Below are 22,884 nucleotides of genomic sequence, written 5' to 3'. Positions count from 1 at the left end.
AACCTATAGACATAATACGCCGTATTGTCAGTTCAATACTATTACCACTAAAGGACTAATAATATAATCATATAATCGAGTGATATTGATCAGTCGTAATATTCGTATCACTTAAGATTCTTAATTTCGCTCATCTATTTCATAAATAGCATGTCATCGTTTTGAGAACCGGTCTGATATAGTAGGTAACCCTGCCTATGAAGCCGATGGTCCGGGTTCAAATCCTGTAAGGGCATCTATTTGTGTGACGAGCACAAATATTTGTTCCTAATTTTTGGGTGTTACGTACGTATATGTATTTTAGTATTTATAAAAACATATTTATATATTAAATACTGAGGTCTTATTGCTGTACTGTGGGATTTGACTTGGTAGATTTGTTAAATGGTGATCTATCTAAGATATATCATTTTCAACAGACTATCGAGTAACAAAATCATGCGCCATAAATGTGCTCAAAATTAATAAATCGGCCCGTACTCCCCGTCGCGTCGTAGTCATGAGTGCAGTAAGTAATTGTCGGAGTCCGTCCGTCAAAAAAGTTCGTCTGAATACCAGCGGGCCCAGCGGTAGGCAGGCCCCGCGACCCGCGAACACCGAATATTGCATAGGCATCTTTCTATTTTACTCATCGTAATTAGAGTGGCATCAGTCCTACCAAGCTATTTTATTAGTGTTATTTAAACGTCAAACTTCTATTAAATTAAGAATTAAAAAAAACTCTTGCACAGTCTGTGCTATCAAAATCCCTGTCAATTTAGCTTGGTCTAACTCTCGAAGTCTTACAAACTTCGATTTTCGCGGTTAAAGCCGATCGTTGTTTACAACCTAAGGAAATTAATAAACTAGTGGCGCTGTGAGCAACGTGGTTTCCGGTAGGCCCTCTGTAGACCTCGCGAGCATATAATTTGGAAAAACTAAATTAACAAAAAGTTAAATAAAATATTGTATGCTTTGCACTCGCTTGATCAATCAACAATACAAAATTTACGGTTGAGAATGTTTTAGGCATTAAGTCCGCCATTTGTACTTTATTTCTGCAATAAAGATTTAAAAAATAAATAAAAATAAAATAATATAAAATGTAAGTGTAAAAAATTACAAAAAGTTCACACACTTTACTGGGGATCGAACTAGGTACCTCTATGCATCAAAGCAATTGTTTGCCAACTGCGCCAATATAGCACTTAGCTAAAGTTACGAAATTTGGCTACTTATTCTCGAGTACTACATACCTACTTATCTAAATACCACCTACACGCGTTACTAATTTTTACATTTTTGCCAAACACTGTAAATATCTCTCAAAAAGAAAAAAAAAACTCTTATTATCTTGATACGACTATTTGTTTCCGCCATTTTGAAAAAAAAATCAATAATCGAATCGAAAAAGAACTATTTTATTCTAGATTTTGGTCACAAAATTTGATAAGAATCAGTTGAGAATTGAACCGAGGAGAACGTCCGAACATACGAAATTTGGCCCGAGTTAAAACGGAGACCTTAGCAAACGCTTCGGTCAATAAAGGAGTAAAATGCGCGTTTGACTTGGACACCAAGCGAAATAAAAACTTGCATTATGTTTAAAAACAAAGCATTCATGTGTTTTGAAAGACATCGCCCTGTGATGTGAGTTTATTAATTTGTATTTTAACGTCAGGCAGGCCTACTTTAAAATAAGTAGGTACTCATTTAAATTAGGTATGTTTATTCACCGATCCATTTTTAGGGTTCCGTACCCAAAGGGTAAAACGGGACCCTATTACTAAGACTTCGCTGTCCGTCCGTCCGTCCGTCCGTCCGTCTGTCACCAGGCTGTATCTCACGAACCGTGATAGCTAGACAGTTGAAATTTTCACAGATGATGTATTTCTGTTGCCGCTATAACAACAAATACTAAAAACAGAATAAAATAAAGATTTAAATGGGGCTCCCATACAACAAACGTGATTTTTGACCAAAGTTAAGCAACGTCGGGAGTGGTCAGTATTTGGATGGGTGACCGTTTTTTTTATTGCTTTTTTTTTTGTTTTTTTTTGCATTATGGTACGGAACCCTTCGTGCGCGAGTCCGACTCGCACTTGCCCAGTTTTTTTTACATTTTATACTAAGTACTTAAATTCCGAAATTTATAACTCAAATGTAATTATTCTAATCTAAATCAAACTTCACATCATGTCTTAAAACGAAAATCAAAACGTAGGAAAAGAAACCCACACTCGTTTCGTTTTGGAATGATTAGGTACTAGAATCGTAGGTCTTACTAGAATCGTGGTGGCTCCATCTAGTGACATTATTCAATATTACTTCGACAGCTCGACATAATTGTCCTGCGCTGTTGCTCATAACGTAGCCAGTCGCAATATAATTGTGGTTTCAAATTTTGTAAATTATTGCATTGAATTCGTGTTGTTATTAATGTTTGTATTTCATTTATAATGATTTTAACTTATGAAACTTTAAATATCTCTTAATCCATCTTAATATGTAGTATAAAAATTTCATAATGGCTGATTGTGACATTTAGCGCCATCTATGATATCGATTTGAGAATAATTATAACGCCTTCGGGATGGGAGGGCATGCTTTTACTTATGAAAACAGAAGAATATAAATGATCGTATTAGCAAGTATTAGATTCATAATTGTTACATGTGACAATGACGGGGTATTTTTGATACGGAAGTCAAAATTCGAACACAATATCGCCAACGTCCATACCACGTTGAATACACCGGTTCTCGTCCGATCACCGAAGTTAAGCAACGTCGGGCGAGGTCAGTACTTGGATGGGTGACCGCCTGGGAACACCTCGTGTCGTTGGCTTTTTGTTTCTTTTTTTGGCACAGACTTGGCAAGTGACAGAGTGTGGTACTGCCAGCATAAACGTCAAACGAATCCATATTTCTCAACGTATTAATTTTCAAAATGTTCTCCTTTAGCTTTCATACACAAAATCAACAATATGTCGCAGTAAAAATCTTTGTCAACGTGTTTTTGGGCTGCCCTGTACAAGTACGTAGCCAACTTTGAGGTCTAATTATTTCAATAGTATTCTTTTTTAGACAAAATGTTATTTTATATGGTGTACGGCTGCCTATCCATTGAGGCTGAGATGAGAGGACATGTGCTGGCATCATTGGACAGCATTGGTTGTTATCCAGCGGAGCGTAGAAGAGATGTGGATTACAACATTTAAAACCAATGCTATTCGTTGATTCCCAAGTCTCGTCTGATCTCCGTCTCAGTGGAAAGGTAGCCTAACTGGAGTAGGAGTGGTTAAACAGAAGTGGTGGTACGGTACACCTATATAAGTTCACCATACAGTCGACGTCAAAAAGTTTACATTTTTCGCCTTATTACAAAGGAGTAAGATGCAAAAGTGTAAACATATCTTTGACGTCGACTGCACAATTATCTTATTTGCCATAAAGTGTCTCATGCATAACACCATTCATACAATACCATTTATACTATACAGGCATAACAAAGGAACGCGTATCTCTAATCTATTGTATATTTATGATTACTACTAGACAATATGTGCTATTGTTATCTTGATATCTTAAGCATCTTCACACCTAGATTAGGTCATAAGCTACACAAGGAAGTTGGTAAATATTTGTAAAGTATACCAATCGTTACGGAATTTTATGACTCAAATGCGATTGCAAAAATCGCGTATATTTTTCGTATACAGTTCGATAAGTGGGTTGAGTTGAGTATTATCCAGGGCAGTCAAGCGGGAAACGACTTTTAGCACGGTTATGATGGGTACAGCGATATGTGCTAAGAAACCTATACATATTTTCTATAGTTCTTTTTTTAGTATTAGAAAAAAGGCTAACAATCTTGACGTGTCTTTTTATTGAAAAACACTTTTGAAAAATAAGTTACGGCGAATACGTAACAATTATGAATCATATACGATTATTTACATTCTTTTGCTTTCATAAGTAATAGTTACTGATATATAAAAAGCGTTTTTCAATTAAAAGACACGTCATGCTCGCGTAGTCTTTGTCTAATGCTAAAAAACGAACTATAAGCATTGAGCTGTTCATGGGACCGGTGAGTACTGTTCTGGAGATCTGGAGACCTCGAACTGAAAGCCGAAATGATGTGAAAGCTGAAACGCTGTATAGATGGATGGCATTAAACCGATAGGCATAGAACCGCCGTATACAGAACACATAGGCAAGCTGGTGGGAATCAAATGTAATGAACGCGACCACGCCGACTCTGAAAGACTGACAATCCTAGGTTATAGGTTATAGGTTTTCGCGGGCTTGGTTTCCGCAACTCGACGTCATAATATCGCGCCTATTTTGCGTATTGGGTTGGCGGCACTATTCCTGCCAACCCAACTCTACCAAGAAGCCTAGCAGACCCTTGACGTTGCTGACGACTTCTGGGAGAGACCCCGGTGAGCCGAGGTGTTGTGCCCGGTATTTTGCCACCCCTGGGCATTCGAGAATGACGTGGGCGGCTGTCTCCTCTGCCTCCATGCACGCTCTGCAGAGGGGGCTATCTGTAACACGTAGGGTTAGTAGGTGCTTGTTAAATGAGGCGTGTCCAGTTATTGCCCCGGCTATAAGCCGGAGCTGTGGTCTCTTCAGCTGTCGAAGTCTCCGCGACAGATTGGGATTGAGTGTCGGGAGGGCTTCCTTTGCCTGCCTGCAGGTGCCTAGGTTAGACCAGTATTGTTGGTGTTTTACCTTGGTGTTGTGTCGCAGCGTGTTCCGGAGCCAGGCATATGGCAGGGGTAGGATTGGCTCAGGTCCTGCCACCTTCAGTTCCGAGCCACCTCTCGCCAGGATGTCGGCTGCATCGTTACCTCGTGAGTTGCTGTGTCCTTTGATCCACTGCAGAGTTACGCCATTGGTGGTACATACCTCTGACAGAGCTTTGTGACATTCGTAAATTAGCCCTGAAGTGAGAGTATAACTTTGTAGAGCTTGTAGTACTGATCGACTATCAGAGAGTATGCGGATGGGGTAGTCCATTACTTCCCTTGAGACGATTGCGTGTGCTGCCATTATAATGCCCATACATTCCGCCTGGAAGACTGACAATCCTATTTCCGGATCTCAATATTGGTGTAAATTAGGCCGGACTTATTTTAATTACTTGATCATATAGGTACTTATATATAACATTTTGTGAAGTAAATACCTATTCTATGTACACAAAGTTACAATAAATAGTTGTAAATATTACATTTACTGGGGGAAATTGTACATTGCAAATTGACACAAATATTATTGTAATTCAATCTTAACATTTCCTTATTCCTAATCCTTTGACGTTAAACTTAAATTAGTCACTGTTCATTAAGCAAAACATTCTTGAATGGGACAACTGAAATATAATAATTGTCCACAACTAAGGCTTTTTATCATCGTCATACCACAATGTAATAATGTAATCAATAATATGACGTTGGCGGACGGAGATACAGTTATAATCTGACGTCACAAAGGCTCTATACATACGTGGTACATCTACGATTAGCAGTCGGAATATTACTATTATACATAAGGTTAAGGTTCTTTTCAAATAAATATTATTCTTATTCTTACATACTAATATTATATGTAGCTATATGCGAAAGCACCCACCATCCACCATCCAATATTGCATGCCCTAGGGTCAGGGGCTCTAGCTGTGGACATTTTCCAGATTTTGATCTTATTTTGTTAATAAATCAGAAACTTTTAATGCGAATTGGTATGAATATAGTTTGACTCACGAGAAAGTGCTAAAGGGGCTGTCCATAAATTACGTCATCGATTTTTGACGATTTTTGACCCCCCCCCCCCCCTATAATCATCCAAAAATCATGCTTCAAATGACCCCATTTCCTCCTACGTTATGCTACCGTCATCCGATGTCCAGACCCCCCCCCCCCCCCCTACTTTGAAATGACGTAATTTATGAATAGCCCCAAAGATCATTGTTAATACATCTTTTTTCAGCCTGCTAGCTAGTTATGAAAGTTATGTTACTTATATGAAACTCCTTTGGAAACGTTTTAAAAAAAATACATATATGGCTGGAGGTAATCATAATATGACGTCGGTCAGCACCAGCAGAGGTGCCGCTATGAATTTGACGTCATGATCACTTAAATTGACGTGTGCTTGGCTAGGTGTTATCGAACTCCGGAGATGACAAATAATAAGCCGTTTTTACTTTTAATCGTGTCATTGAATTTGTATATCGTCGAAATACCGACAATACAAAACAAGACTAATAATTCCATACACAACAAAGAGCGTGTACAGTCGCCATCAGATATATCGGAGCGGCCAAGGTGCTCACAAATATCTGAACACGCCTCTAATGTCAAAGCGCTAGGGTGCCGCTGCGATGTTACTGATGGCGTCTGTACAGTCGACGTCAAAGATATGTTTACACTTTTGCACCATACTCCTTTGTAATAAGGCGAAAAATGTAAATATATCTTTGACGTCGACCGTATGGTGAACTTATACATAGGTGTACCACCACTCCTTTTTAACCACTCCTACTCCAGTTAGGCTACCTTTCCACTGAGGCGGAGATCAGACGAGACTTGCGGGAATCAACGAATAGCATTGGTTGTAAATGTTGTAATCCACATCTCTTCTACGCTCCGCTGGATAACAACCAATGCTGTCCAATAGGGTATTTTCCTATTAGTCAAATCTGGTACTTTTTTAGAACTGTCAAAACGATTTGCTAATATGGAATTTATATGAAACATTACATCGTGACGTCACGGTCATCTCACCTACTTTTTATATTTCTATCCGATTTATTAAATAGAACTTGTGTTTAAAAATAACTCCTATCTGTGTTCTTCTAATAATTATCTGGTGCTTTATTTCATGCATGGTGTAAAATTATTTTAAATACAGTATAACCAGCAGTATAACACCCTATTATGCCAGCACATGTCCTCATCCCAGCCTCAATGGAAAGGCAGCCTTACACCGTTTAAAATGTAATTTTATGTCTAAAGAAGAATACTATTAAAATACATACTATTATAAAATTATAATAAACACGTTGACAAAGATTATTACTCCGGCATAATATTGTTGATTTTGTGTATGAAAGCTAAAGGAGAATATTTTGAAGATAAATACGTCGAGAATGCTAGCAGTACCACACTCTGTCACTTGCCAAGTCTATGCCAAAAAAAGAAGCAAAAAGCCAACGACACGAGGTGTTCCCAGGCGGTCACCCATCCAAGTACTGACCTCGCCCGACGTTGCTTAACTTCGGTGATCGGACGAGAACCGGTGTATTCAACGTGGTATGGACGTTGGCGATAGTGTGTTCGAATTTTGACTTCCGTATCAGAAATATGACGTCATTGTCACATGGTATGACATTAACTTTGAGCTATCTAAAGACGGATACACATAACTTTGTAACGAGAAAAATTAAAAATTCATTTTATAAGAATTTAACGTTTACGCTGGCAGCACCACACTGTCATTTTGCCAAGTCGGTGCCAAAAAAAGTACACGTCCGTGCCTTCGCAGGAAGGTGGAGCCTTGTTGCATACGGTGTGTACCAGCCTTTACTTCAATTCCATTACAATCCATGAGCTAAATCCGAGCAAGTGTGTTTGTGAAATTCCAATCAGTATTTAGCGGCAACAGTTTACAAACCTTAAAGGAAACACGTAATGGCATGCCTGAACCAAAATATCGAAATATTTTACTGTGGTTTTGTTTGATTTATTGTGTTTGTGACGTTTAATTGTAAGAATGTATACGTGCTGTTTAATAAGTTTTAATGGGGAAATATCTATTTCCTTGGTGCGTAATAAATCTTAGCAGCTAAAGTGTACCTTGCTGCGCAAAAACAGTGAGCGAAATCTAATTTTGCTCATGTTGTATACCTACTGGTAATTACTTGGTTGCACGACTTGCACGTATTCAGTAAGAGTATTATTTATATTGGTTGCACGGTTTTGAATTATCATAGAATTAACATTTTTTAATTATAGATATAGGTATTTATTTATAGATGTAGTACGTAGTGTTTAATACCTTTCGTGAACCTACATATTAGAGTCTTCGCTGCTAAGGTGAGTAGCAGAAACTTGAGACAAAATATTGTTTTGCCTAATGTATTGTTATATCAACAAAGAGGGAGTGTCGCCATATTACTGCTAGTGCTAATCTCAGAGTTCCATATGTACCTATAGATACACAGTAAACATATCACACGATATCATATCAGTGGCTATCAACGCCTAAATTGGCGATGACTAACTCTATCCCGTTGAGTCACGACGCTCCAGCCTTGATTTCAAGCCTTCCTAGGATCCGTTGATAGGTCATGTTTCATTCCTTTTTCGATTGTATTTGGAGCTAAAGACTTCCTGTGTGGAATGTGTATTTTGATCACTTCGCGTAACAGGGATGACTAATAATGTTTGATGTAACTTATATGATAAGTATGTTATATGACGGGTATTTTACTTAGAAGTTTTCAACAAAAAATAACTCTTCTTCTTCCGAGGAAGACGGAGTTATCCCGGCATTTTGCCATGGATCATGGGAGCCTGGGGTCCGCTTGAAAACGAATTCCAATTGACGTAGGCAGTACTATGCACTAGTTTTTACGAAAGCGACTTCCATCTGACCTTCCAACCCAGAGGGTAAACTAGATCTTATTGGGGTTACTTCTGTTTCCTCACGAATACTCACGATGTTTTCCTTCGCCGAAAAGCGACTGGTAAATATAAAATGATATTTCGTACATAAGTTCCGAAAAACTCATTTGTACAAGCCAGGGTTTAAACCTGCGACCTCCGGATATTCAAAATACAAAAAAATCACTGTTCATATATTATTCTTGAGTGTATTACTGATCGACCCAGCGCGAAGCTCGAGCGTACTCGTTTCAGTCATTTTCAGTCGCCGTTTCAGCTTGAGAAAAATGCTTAATTTCGTATGTATGTCTCCGTTACCGTGTAAGTCTTCCTAGGTAGAAAATCTTATTTATCTGATTCTGCGTGCTTCTCGAATTACGCATTAAAGCGAAACCGATTGTGGTTAAGGTGTAAGGTTAGGTTGGCTACCGGTATTACCTAGCGGTAACGCGTTATGTTACCAATAAGAATACCCCTTTACGTCAGAAATGCCATGGAAATATTGGAAATTCATTATTCTTAATAGCAGTATCTATATCTATATCGTATTTGTCACACCGTGAATGATTGTAGCTTTAAATGGGGTTGGCAACTGTCAAAGGTTTGCATAGATGGCGCCATCATACGAGTAACTTGCCCCTTTCTCTAGTTTTGTTCTATGAGATTTAGCTTAATCCAAGGCATAAAATACTATTAAAAGAACAAGAATTTGACACAATTCTAGGGATTGATAGGGCAAGCTATGCTGGCGCCATCTGCTAAATACTTCGACCGGCCAACCCCATTCCCCCGCCACGCAAATCACGCAATATGGTCGTTACGACATCTCACAACACCCCTAGACGTCATTGACGTTGAAAGGGTTGATCTATAAATAGACGAGATACTTAGTTACAACACTTACAATAGTTATCCTCTTTAACGGTTCATGGCCACTATTTCGTTCGGCGCCAAGTGCAAATGCGTGGGATGACGTAGTTTTAGACTAGACTGGATCCATCCAGTCTTTGCCATTTAGTAATTGAGATATATGACATAGGTAATAAGGCAAGTGTTTAAAAGTAGTCTCATTTGACCTACAATAGGATACACTTGTGTTTTCATTGATCTTCTATGGGTTGTTTTATTGACACAAGTGCCTACCTGAAATAGATACTTATTATAATCATTTAACAAAATTTTAATTATTTATTATTAAATAAACTGAACGAAATCGAAGTTGTAAGAGGATGCCTATTCTTACCCCCTGATTCATAAAAAATTACAAGAATCAATTAGTTAATTTATGTTTTATCCCATTGATGTATTGCATGATAGCTAATTTGATTTTGAGGAAAAATACATGAACTCAAATGATTTTCAGCCAACCTAAACTATGTATTTATTATTTATTTTACGGAACGGAAGTATTCAAACCTGAGAGTAGACGAAAAAATCAAATCATCTTACCGCCTAGCAAGCTTGCCATAGTTAAAAATGGTCCCTTCTATCGATGTGTCCACATAATGAATAAAATCCCCGAGACTGTTAAACAATTAAGCGACATTAAGTTATTTAAAAATAAATTAAGGAAGATGCTTATCGAGAAATGTTATTATACCATAGACGAATTTTTAGAAGATGACATGACATAAAACATTATTATTATTTTTTCTTTCAATCAATCAATTTATTAATAACATATACATTTACATTTTCTTTTTTGTATAAAATTAATTGACATCAAGTAGGTAATCTAGTGTTTGAATTTAGTTTAAACCTAGTATTGCATGATAATTACTTTAAAGTTTAAATCATTTACTTTGCTATTATAATTACTGTAATTGTAAATTTTATTTAGTTAAATATTAAGTTTAGTTATTAAGTAACATGTCCTGTATTGTATACCCTAGCAGGGTGTCATGCACCTACGAAGACTAAAATGTAAGACCTATTGTACTGATGAGCATGAGAACAATGGATTAAATGAATATGAATATGAATAATATTGATGTAAACTCTTAACATCTTAGTAGGTATTACCTAAACCAAAGAGAATAGATAGTATAGAGGGCTATTGCCATAGTAAATTTTGTAGTCACGGTACATTTACTGCCATCTATCGACACACGATTAAAACTTAAAATAAAATTGAAAATGTATAAATTAATCAAAATATGTATACGGAAAAATGATTTTTAATTTTTATTGTTCCATACTAACCCATGTTCTTTCACTGATATGTGTTAAAATTGTTAAATATCAAACGGTGTCGTTAACGCCATCTAGCCGAGAATATGCCAAAGGTTTGGCGCCATCTATTCGAGAATGACTTTTTCTTGATTTCCGAGGCACGTTTTTTTCTTAGACTTTATTTATCTTATACGGAGTTACATATATCTTTGCCTAAACGTAGAAATATTAGGAAATATCGAATCAGGTGTATTTCCTGTTTTGCTCTAAAACCGCTATTTGTAATGGCCCATTAGGTTCATTCTGGCCTACTTGCAGTTTCAAGCGTTTTTCCTCTTCCTTGCATATTAGCTAACAATTTTGCTTACGAGTAAGTAAACTATTTATAAGTTGGTAGATCTAAGATTTTGTTTCTGAACATAACTAGTATGTATTTATGTATATATTTTTAACATCGGATTATAGTAAGATGGGCGCCAATTATTTTAATTTTTTTCTCAATTTAGGCATCTTCAAAAAAATCATAAAAATAAGTTGGTGGTAATAATTAAAACTTTGGCGTTCCGAACATAGACAGCTAGGTGCTAAATAATTTTATGCCACGGGTCAATCGCGAAATAGTTATTTACGATACAAGTGCGGAAAAGAGGAAATTCCTTATACCTTTTCGCACGTGTATCGTACAACGTTTTACAGTACATATGGCCCTTTAAACTTTTGACATTCGCACGAAAAGTGCTATTTTACGCACTAGTGCGGGAAAATAGGGCCATATGTACTGTAAAGGGTTTTTTTTTCTTCAATTTCTACTTTTCAACACAGGTTTCACGGTCATGGCCGCGTGGCGACCTGGCGACCGACCCGTGTTGAAATTTATTTAGAAAACTTAACTAACTGTAAATAATTAAAAGTCAAATCAAGACAAAATATAATTTATTCTAGTAGGCTTAACAGCCCTAGCAACAAGCTTTTAAACCCTGCGTTTAGGTAACTACCTGTTATATACCTAAGTAGTCTTTGAAATCAGTAGGCAAAATTGCATTTTATTCCCCAAAGTGTCTTCAGTGCAAAGTAATATGATATGATGCAAGTTAGTTTGCACAAGTGTCAATATTATCACTTTCAGTGTCAAGAACCTGCTAGTCAGGTTCATTTTGTATTGGAAATGGGGCGCTTGGTACTGAAAGTGTTAACACGAGGGTGAGGGCTAATCAAACATTTTGCTCCCTTGTTAAACAAATAACTATTTCGCCGTACTGAATTGAAAGAAATGAGTCACTGAAGTCAAATTACGCGCTGCTGATTCATATCACATGGGTGTCCAGGAAAATCAAATTAATTATTTTTTATTGCTTTAACTGTACCTACTTGAACTAGAGTTCATGGTTGAAAATCTAATTATTCGTAATCGTGATTGTATGTGTCATTATCATTTATCATGTGGGCCATGAAATTAATATTGGGAATAGATATGTAGGCATTGTTATAGAACTTATATCTATAGGCTGTATCTTTAGATGTTTACATGGTATAATAATATACTCCGCCTGGTACTCCATTCCGAGATTCGCGTATGACCTAACTGACACGCGCCTACGTCATCATGCTGTTTACAGGTTCTCAAACTTTGAAATGTGGGAGAATTTTAACCAACGGTGAAAATTATTTTAACGGCATTCATTTTAAGTTATTCATGTAGAAACATAGTAAAATAAAACAAATCTAATGTATTAAATTAAACTTTATTTATCTATACAAGACAAACGTTTAAAAAACTAATTCACAGTTACACATTAATGACCAAGCTTACGACGTGAAAAGTTTGGAAAACACTGCGACTGCTGACACTGAGCGAGAAGGAAATAACAATTAACACGCGTTCGACAAGGATGACGGTCAGGGCATGAAGTTATCTAGATCCGAATTGTCAAATGTCCACAGCGCTATCCTGTGTTGCCAGTAGTATAAACAGAATTACCCGAAAGTCTGAAATTTCTTTCGTGAATCGGAAGATATTGCTAACGAGTAATTAAAAATGACGTGTTATTGTAAAATTTAAGCTAAAATACATATAAATGAAAATTATAAAATTATAAAGAAATATTTTAACTTATTAACCATAGGTATAATGTACCCATGTAACATGTTATGTTGAAATAAAGTGGCAATGTTATTGTGACGTAATCGCGTGTCACTCTGGGAATGGAAGACCATGTTTTATTAGACCATGGATGTTTAAATAAAAGTAAACAAAATCTACCCTCAAATGGCTCCTTAAGCCAGTTGAGGGTAGATGAAAACATTACATGATCAAATAATGTAGGTTAAAGTCAGGTCGTTCAGTGACAGATCCAGGCGGTTTTGTATTTGGTTGGTTAACCAATAAATGTTATGACTACCCGAAAACGTACAAATTATTTGTTTACTTTTATTTAAATACCTAAAGATACAGAGAGAGAGGTATTTTTTTTCTGGATTATCGTAACAGGGCTCGGATCCGGTTTTTTTTATAAATCCCAAAATAACCCAATATTTTTAATTATTTTATGCTCTTTCCGTAGGACTGAATTATGTAACAACTTCGTATTATTAGATGAACCCATCAAAAATGAAATAATAAAACAAAGAACGAAAAAGAACGTAATAATGACGGTATTTTTTGTATGAAGAAAAAACCGGTTCCGAGCCTTGGATCATAAACAGAATTATTTGTTTACTTCGGCTTAGTGGGGTTACAATATCGAGTTTGGGGGAATATTCACTTTTAAGCATAAACCCTACATCTGTCTGTTAACTTAAATCTTAATGCTTAAACTGCTGAACCGTAGGTATTAGATGAAACATAGTAGGTATGGAGATAGTTTGAGGCCCGGGGAATAACATAGGGTAGTTTTGATCAATCATCATCATCATTTAACGTAGAAGTCGCGTACAGGAGCTAGTATAGCACAAATATTTCGTTTTAACGCAGAGTTTCGAATTGTTGAGGTTTTACTATACAAACGAGTACCTATATGGGACTTTATTTCTGTGAAATTGACATTGACATTTATAAACTTAATTTATTTTACATGTTCTTTAGCTCAAAGGCGAAGCAACATTATAGCAATTAAATTCCAGTCACTTATACAACTTCTTAGGGTGATGGACAATAAATTGCGTGCTTATATTTATGGCGTTAATTACATAATAACTTGATTATGGCAATTATTGACACTAGAAGGTAATAGTTCAGCATTCTGGGATTCTTTTAAACCCTAAAATGTAACTAACAGGAAAATTGAAAACTCGGCTGCCACGTCACAGGCATAGTCTAGTGTGGGGCCACAGGATATATATATATATTGTCAACAAGGTTATTTCAAATAAATATTATTCTTATTCTTAATAATCATTTTATCCTGCTATGAAACTACTGAAAAAAAATCTACTCACTCATTCAGGGGCCTGTTTCTCAAAAGCTTGTAACTTGTAATTACAAGCGGATGTCACTTTTTGACAGCTTTTCTTAGAAAGGGACTTCCACTCGTATTATAATTTTCAAGTTTTTGAGAAACGGGCCCCTGGTAGAGTCAGACCAAGATAACTCTGCAGCAATTTTGTTAGCACAGACAGTGCAAGAGTTATTTTAAATGTCACAATTTCATAGAAGTTTGTGCGGTCAAGATCGCTGCAGAGTTACCTTGGTCTGACTCTAATGATTTGAACATAGTACTTAGATATTTTACCTGCCCCAAATAGTTTAAAAAAATATAAAATTATACTAAAGGTTCAAATTAAATAAATTTTATTGTAAGAGTATAAATATATTTAGTATTTCTGACAGGACTTTAGTTTTAATACTTTTAATCTATGATCTATGCCATAATATTCAGATATACATGGGCCATACTGAAAGTTTCTTATGACAACTTATTTTTTCTAAGTGGCCAGTTCCAGGAATTTTCAGTATGCCCTAAGTAGTACCCAATGGGTGAACTATTTGAAATATTGCGATTATACAGAGCAAGAGTGTTGGCCACCAGCCAATAGTATTGAGCTAAAATAAAACAATGCATATCTACATTACAAAAGCGAGGACTGAAATAAAACATGACCATTTGGTGAGGGTAGTGATACTGATAAGCTACTTATTGTACAGTCAGGTACAAATATAGCAGATTTCACTATATTTGTAATTTAAATATGCTAATTCATACATGGAAGGAACTTAAAGGTAGTCCAGGTTTTATTTGATTTAGGCAATTGAGTACAAATCTCTGTCACTCTGGACACTCTGTCACAATAGGTATTAAGGTATTGGACCGTACTGGAAGGTAAAAATCACCATGTTATAATTATATGGCACAATAGGTATTGGAAGGTAAAAATGACCATGCTATAAGCTTGTCATTTCATTTTCTTAGTGCCACTTGCACCAACCCACTAACCTGGAGCTAACTGGTTAAACCGTTAACCGTGTCAAATTGTACTGGTAACCATGGTAACTCCAGGTTTAACCGGTCAACCCCGGGTTAGTGAATGGTGCAAGTGGCCCTTAGACCCTTGATATGTCGGTTTATAAGCCCATAAATTCTGGCCTGTTTAAGGTTTGTAACTTTACAGTTATGTCAAGATACATAAAAGTGGAAAGTATCTCTATAAATATAATTAATTATATCTAAATATTTTGCCCAAGTTATAAATGTTATAATCGTCGTGGCAGCAAATGCAAACGAGAATATCGCGACCGTAAAAAAACAATTGAATGTGCGAGACATATACCTACCTACATAGAAATAAAGTAGGTATGCTAATGAGTATACTTGTTTCCAGTAAAATTATACCTTCCAACCTTTGCTTTTTGATATTTTTCTCACATATTAGTGGTGTTACACTTCCCATAGTTTACGTCTCAATTGAAAACAGAAACTCAAGTTTTATGAAAAAAGAGCAAGTAAACTTACTTTGTTAAATATTCTCCGCCAGTACAAATCGGATCTCGTCGGCGTCAGCGGCACCGAAACGGTAGTTTCTCCTTGCCCAGGCATTTTCTTTCACTAAAAATCACGCGTGACTAACAACCAAAACAACTTATAGAATATTCGCAAAGTAGCACATCACAACACTGTCGGAATTTGGGCGCAGCTAGTATTATGCATCATCGATTAATCTTCGAGGACGCGTGATAAGATAATGTTATGTGAAAAGTTCGATATTTATGATAAGTTTTTATTGAAACCGTATTTCACGAAGAGCACAAAATAAAACCATCAACGCTACAACACCGTTAGCATTGTTAGCAACTGACCACAGACTGAGTTGAGCTAACGGCATCGGGTTTTAGTTTTAGTGATGTGACTGACAGATTAGGTATTGCTAATGAGAACGGATGAATGAGTGAATGAACATGTGGTACCAAAAATTGTTTTAAGATCAAAATGATTCTAAACTTAGATGTTATGTTATGGAGTTTTTAATTTATACTGCTATTTACTTTTTTATTTTATATTACCTAATATTTTTTAAATAAGATTTCTATAAGCTGGTCAAGCAGATCTTGTCAGTAGAAAAAGGCGCGAAATTCAAATTTTCTATGAGTCGATATCCCTTCGCGCCTACTTTTTTCGAATTTGCCGCCTTTTCCTACTGACAAGATCTGCTTGGCCAGCTACTTGCTAGATATTATTTTCATATTTCTTTAAAGCGTGTATTCGAACATGCTCCCTGGTTGTCATGGAAACGGTTGTGTTGTCATTTTTGTCAATGTCAAAAACACGGCGATGCGATAACATAGTGCGATACACGAAGGTTTATTAAGAAAGTTTTGAAGTTGTTAAATAAAATAAAATAATAATCTAATCATTAATTACACACAATGAATACCTTTGACCGAAGTAATAAAGTAACTGGAGTGTACTGGTTGAAATCACCCATAGAAAATATTACTATAAAGTAAGATATCGTAATTAAGTATTTGCTGAGCGACATAATGAATTTGTAAAAGATTTCGTTATTGCTAGTGATATTTTTACTTATTTAGTGGCCAGAGCTTTGTTTTAAGAATATTTTTTACCAAATAAAACATCAAATCACTGTTTTCAGGATAAGACTAAAACCTCATGAAGGTATCAAAACATTACCCAAATTCGAGACTTATAAAAATGACTCAAACAACACCATCCAGCAAGTAGAAAATAATAAAATAGAAGAACATGAATTCAAATGGCAAGAGAAGGCATTCAGTTTGCATGAAATACAGCGGTACAGTGATATACACAACTGTATTTCAGAAAATGAATTATCCTACCATGATTTGTTAGAAGAAACGGATTACCAACCTGACAAAATATTTACCTACATTCATCATGACTACCATTTACCAATGCCAGTAAATAAAATAAAAAAACCAAGTTCTGATATTCTAAATTTGAATTCTTGTCTTGAAAAACTGAATTTGAGTGAAAAAGTATTTAGAGAAGATACAAGCTCTATGGCACATTTGTTTAGAAGTGAGGAAAGTATTGCCAGTGAGGAAAAATGGACTTCCATGCATGTGATGTATGACAACTCAGAATATAATGAGTAAGTACCTACTAAAATTTGTTTTAACTCCTCATTAGACAATAAAGTTGCGTCAAGATCATTTTGAACACCTGGCCCGCTTAGCAACGTCTGCTGCTGACTGTACACCTTATTTCTCAGCTACTAATATTTTTCTAATTTAATGAGTAGCTTCTCCTTAATCTAGTAATTTTAATTTAATAAAAAATGTGAATAAGTATTTGATAACAAAAATCATATTACCATTTCACAAACTTAGGTAATGCTCGCAAGATAATTATAGGAATTATTATGCAAAATTAACCATTTAATTGTTATTTGTTTAATCATAAACTGGTTAGGTGACTCTATTTCCTCTGTGTCAAATTTGCCACCGCTCCTCCGGACATTATTAATGAGCATTAATCTACATCTGCAGAAAGCCGTGCATATGGCGGGTGACAAAAGCCTATGGAAGAGACTGGTCACTTGGTCAGCAACATTAGGACATGATGTCACGATCCTCAGCATTGAGGGAGCATCTGATGATGATGATGAACTGACAATATTCCTATTATAGGAATTTCTACATACTAAACTGACTACTTTACTTTTAGTTTTCCTAAAACAAATAACATAACTTTCCTTGCGAACCTTTTTAAAATTTCAGAGACTCTCAACTGCTTCTAAAACAAGAGATAACCCTCCTATCTCTCTACCACAATGTATCACAGAACTACCTGATCGTGTCACCCGACGTGAACAGCCTGGATTTGAACCCGTACCAGCTGGAGCCAGGGTATGAGTATGCTGTTGATGTGGAGCTTGAAAGGGCGGATGGAGAGGAATTACTAGTGCTGGTAAGATTTTTGTTAAAACTAAAGTTTGTAAAAAATAGTGGGGTTAGTTTTTAAACTTTCTAAGATAGGGTAATTCGCCAGTAACTGGCTACTGTTAGTAATTGGCCACCCTAAAGTAAAAATGAATTCTTTTCACCTATAAATAGAATTCATTTTAGTATAAGGTGGCTAGTTATTGAAGGCTGGTCAGTTATTGAAACCTTATACTAAAATGAATTCTGTTTATAGGTCAATAAATTTAATTTTTAGTTTAGGGTGGCCATTTAGGTATGTACGCGTCGGTAGACCCCCCACAAGGTGGACTGACGACCTGGTAAAGGTCGCGGGAGTTCGCTGGATGCGGGTGGCGCAAGACCGGTCATTGTGGCACTCTTTGGCACGTCCTCTGGCTGATATGATGATGATGATGATGATTTAGGTAGTAACGCTCGCCAGTTACTGGCGATTTACCTTACCTACCTAAAGTTAAATAGTATTTAAAACTTTTTTCTTTTATAGTTAAAAAAACTAACCAAGAAATGGGAAAAACGCCACAAGCAGCTGTTGAAGTTTGTCATGCCCCCACTCGGCAGGAGACACCACTATGTCACCGTGGAGATCCTTTCGGCGGCCGACTTTGATTTTGACAACTTGTATGTGGAATTCCATATTAAGGTGAGATATTTTTGGATCAAAAGTGATACTTAATATCATATAAATTTAAATATGAATCAGCTTCATACGGCCAAGCCTTGAACGAGTCTGTATCGGACCATAATTTCTTATCATCCGCCTCAGTTGAACGGTAGAACTATATATAATCAGTACCGTAAGGGCACAAGGGGCCCGTGCCCAGGGCCCCAGGAGGCTCCGAAGGACAGACAGTAACAGTATATTTGATTACCCATAAATCCCATAATAAATAGAAGATCATAGTAGAAAAATATTAGTTTGATTCTTTCTTTACCTACTTTCCTAAAGGGGCCCAAATTCTTATGTGCCCAAGAGCCCCAGCATAGTTTGACTGCCCTGACTATAATGTGTGTACTTACTCCAAAGCGCCTATTTTTCTTAAATAGCAAGATCACTCCCAGGTGCCCGAAGTGCTGCTATGTTCAGACGCACTGCACGGAAGAACGCACGTTTCGAAGTCTAACACTAACGATAGAGAAGAGAAATATTGGAGTTTTGGACATTTGGTGGAACTCAATTTGGATGGGCCTTTGAATACAGGTAAAGTTGTACAATTAAGCGTAAAAAATATGGGTGCACTCATACTCAAAACTATGTCCCATTACTCCCATAGTTCTTATATCAGCGAATTCAGAACTATGGAACATATTTTTGAGTAAGTTGTATGCAACCATATTTTTACACTTGACTGTACAGATCGTTTTTTAGGGTTCCGGACCCAAAGGGTAAAAACGGAACCCAGTACTAAGACTCCACTGTCCGTCTGTCTGTCTCATAAACCGTGATAGACAGTTGAAATTTTCACAGATGACTTATTTCTGTTGCCGCTATAACAACAAATACTAAAAACAGAATAAAATAAATATTTAAGTAGTGCTCCCATACAACAAACGTGATTTCGTTTGCCGTTGTTGCGTAATGGTATGGAACCCTTCGTGCGCGAGTCCGACTCGCACTTGGCCGGTTTTCTTTTTCATATAACAAACCGGTGTAAAGTTGAATTTGACTGATTTCTACTGCTGCGTTTTTTTATCCTCGACTTATAACTATTGCCCCGCCTAGTAGCTCAGACCGACAAATTTGCCTCAGATAAAATGAGTTATTTTATTTAAAAAAATATTTATATTAACCTTTTGAACGCCAAACGGTGTATCCATTTGCTGTGCCACTGACGCCACGGGGGTAAAATGTAGTTTTGTGAATAAATAATGCCAACCTAAAAGTGGGGTGTTTTTCAGTAGATTTTCATCAAAAAACGATCGACGTCAAATGCCGTCTTTGGCGTCGTTGTCACGATTTTGCGTTGACGTCAATTGCCGTCTGTGGCGTTCAAATTTCAAAAGGTTAAATGTTATATGGGTTATTTTATACTTTCATCGGCTAACCTATTATTATTGTAATTCCAGACACTCCACCTCTAAAAATCTTCTTCGAAATCATCTCCACCGACTGGTGGGGCCGCCAACGCACCGAGGGCTACAGCTATCTCCCTCTAACACTGCAGCCCGGCCATTATGACAGGCATCTGTCCTGCTCCCGCCCCGAGGAGTTAAACCATGTTGCCGCTGAGAGTAGGAGGTTTTTTGTAGGGGGGTGCCATTTGATTAGAGATTTGGAGGTGCTGGCTAAACCCCAGTTACAGGTAAGGATTGGTGTAGAGAATAATAGGGTATTATACTGTATTTAAAATAAATTATTTTAAACCATGCATGAAATAAAGCACCAGATAATTATTAGAAAAACACAGATAGTAGTTATTTTTAAACACAAGTTCTATTTAATAAATCGGATAGAAATATAAAAAGTAGGTGAGTTGACCGTGATGTCACGATGTAATGTTTCATATAAATTCCAGATCAGCAAATCGTTTTGACAGTTCTAAAAAGTAACTGATTTGACTAATAGGAAAATACCCTATTACTTTGTAGGCTAATTCGCTAGTAACTGGCTGCCCTAAACTAAAAATGAATTCCTTTTATAGGTAATAGAATTCATTATTGGTTTGGGGTGGCCAGTTACGAAAAGTGGCCAGTTACCTGCTTAAATATGGGCTATCAAAATCACTGACAACTTAGCTTGGTTTGATTCTAGTATTAAATTATATTTTATCTAAAAGATTTGCCGTAAATTGTCTAACTTTATTTGCAACTAGGCAACAAACTTACATAGAATTTAACATGACATGAGTATGTATGAAAGTTTCTTCGTGGAAACAAGCGCTTGGTGTTATTATTAGGTGAGCGTTTCTTTTATTTTTTGCCATTTTTATTTATTGTGACCTTTTTTGCCACTTTTGTGTTATTTCTACTCAGAATCACGAGCTCTTTCGATCCTAATGGGATAAAAAATGTCCCAGAGTTTTTTTCCAACTGTGTTACCATGTCCCCATACACTTTGTATGGCGGTAACAAAAAGGAAAGTTTGAAAAATGTATGGAAATTTTAGGACACTTTTTTCTCCTATAAGAATGAAAAGGGCTCGCGATCCTGACTAGAAATAACACAAAAGTGGCAAAAAAGGTCAAAATATTTTGGCAAAAAAAAAGAGACGCTCAGGTACCTATTTAGTGTTTTGTTTTTGAAGCGCTGGTAGCCTAGCGGTAAGAGCGTGCGACTTTCAATCCGGAGGTCGCGGGTTCAAACCCCGGCTCGTACCAATGAGTTTTTCGGAACTTATGTACGAAATATCATTTGATGTTTACCAGTCGCTTTTCGGTGAAGGAAAACATCGTCAGGAAACCGGACTAATCCCAATAAGGCCTAGTTCCCCTCTGGGTTGGAAGGTCAGATGGCAGTCGCTTTCGTAAAAACTAGTGCCTACGCCAATTCTTGGGATTAGTTGCCAAGCGGACCCCATGCTCCCATGAGCCGTGGCAAAATGCCGGGACAACGCGAGGAATAAGAAGATTTAGTGTTTTTTTTTACATTTGTTAAATGTTTTCCTTTTTCAGGACGCCAACTTCAAATTCACCACCACCGGCACTCTCTCCGTCCGCTGGTCCAGCATCACCCAGTCTCCCCTACCAGGGTTCAAAACTGCCCCCAGCCAAGTTTCCCACGCGTCGGCGTTATTGAGAGGGGCCGAGGCGGTGTTGAGGCAGTATAAAAGAGCGAGGGCTAGATTAGCAGAAGCTACTAAAGATTTAAGTGTTCAGGAGACTACTTTTGGGTCTGATGATGATTAAACAACATAGTTATTAGTACCTATATGTATTATAAGGTGAAATGTAAGACTGAGATAAAAACAATTGTGTATTGTAAGACATAAAGAGAGAGATTTCAACCAAACTACATTGCTAAGTAATCGTCAAGAACTGCTAAAAACATAAATTTCTTGAAAATACAATAAATTTTCTTTAGATTTCTTGAAAATACTGCTGTGTTTCATCAAGAAATGATTGTAGCTACAATCATTAATAGAGAAAATTATATGGTCTCATGAGGTAAGGTACTTAACTTCATTTCTAACCACTTACTTGGAATATTCTGCTGAATTCTCTCAATTTAGAATATACCAGTCTTCTCTACCCTGGTATAAAACAGCCCCTAACCAAGTTTCTTACGCGTCGGTTTGAAAAAACACTTATTCAGTTTAAAACTGCCCCCAGCCAAGTTCCCCACGCGTCGGCGTTACTGAGAGGGACCGAGGCGGTGTTGAGGCAGTATAAAAGAGCGAGGGCTAGGTTGGCTGAAGCTACTAAAGATTTAAGTGTTCAGGAGACTACTTTTGGGTCTGATGATGCTTAGCCTTTTGGACGCCAATGACCGATATATCCGCACCGCAGGATCAACGCCAAAGACCGATTAATCGGTCACAGACCACAGAGCAACATAGACCTACGTGCATATGCATAAAGTTAAATTTCAGTTTTGACACTTCGGTGACGTGGCGTCCGCGTGACAGCTTTTGTGTTTGACACGGCGTCGAAAAGGTTAAACACAGACAAAACATCCTCCAGACTGAGCATAGTCGCGCTACCCCCTCTGCCACGCATACGGTAAT

At 36.9% G+C, this 22,884-nt stretch overlaps 2 protein-coding genes and 2 non-coding genes across 10 annotated transcripts in view; 2 read left to right on the top strand and 2 right to left on the bottom strand.

Moving 5' to 3' along the window:
• LOC134799892 (rhomboid-related protein 2) overlaps positions 1-16,097 on the bottom strand; it is a 65,171-nt gene extending 49,074 nt beyond the window's left edge. For all 6 annotated transcript variants that reach the window (XM_063772320.1, XM_063772321.1, XM_063772322.1 and 3 more), the window contains exon 1: positions 15,775-16,097. In XM_063772320.1, the coding sequence (XP_063628390.1) occupies positions 15,775-15,858 (84 nt within the window). In that variant the 5' untranslated portion in view covers positions 15,859-16,097. The remainder of the gene's footprint in view (positions 1-15,774) is intronic.
• On the top strand, positions 2,708-2,826 carry LOC134800412 (5S ribosomal RNA). Its single transcript, XR_010145533.1, has one exon. It is a non-coding gene; the product is annotated as a 5S ribosomal RNA (ribosomal RNA).
• LOC134800406 (5S ribosomal RNA) lies at positions 7,199-7,317 on the bottom strand. Its single transcript, XR_010145528.1, has one exon. It is a non-coding gene; the product is annotated as a 5S ribosomal RNA (ribosomal RNA).
• A 523-nt stretch (positions 16,098-16,620) lies between the features above and the next one.
• On the top strand, positions 16,621-22,587 carry LOC134799845 (tectonic-like complex member MKS1). 2 transcript variants are annotated; one of them, XM_063772243.1, is made up of 7 exons: positions 16,621-16,762; positions 16,913-17,392; positions 18,021-18,210; positions 18,709-18,864; positions 19,284-19,422; positions 20,289-20,524; positions 21,833-22,587. In XM_063772243.1, exons 1-7 carry the CDS (start codon positions 16,686-16,688, stop codon positions 22,064-22,066), a joined length of 1,512 nt encoding a protein of 503 aa, XP_063628313.1. In that variant the 5' UTR covers positions 16,621-16,685; the 3' UTR covers positions 22,067-22,587. The 2 variants fall into 2 exon arrangements, with proteins under 2 accessions (XP_063628313.1, XP_063628314.1); XM_063772244.1 differs by lacking the exon at positions 18,709-18,864.
• The last annotated feature ends 297 nt before the right edge of the window (positions 22,588-22,884 follow it).

The sequence above is a fragment of the Cydia splendana genome, chromosome 19 (assembly GCF_910591565.1).
Source record: "Cydia splendana chromosome 19, ilCydSple1.2, whole genome shotgun sequence".
Classification (NCBI taxonomy): Eukaryota; Metazoa; Arthropoda; class Insecta; order Lepidoptera; family Tortricidae; genus Cydia; species Cydia splendana.
Note: the sequence above shows the minus strand (reverse complement) of the source record. Positions and strands in the feature narration are given on the sequence as shown.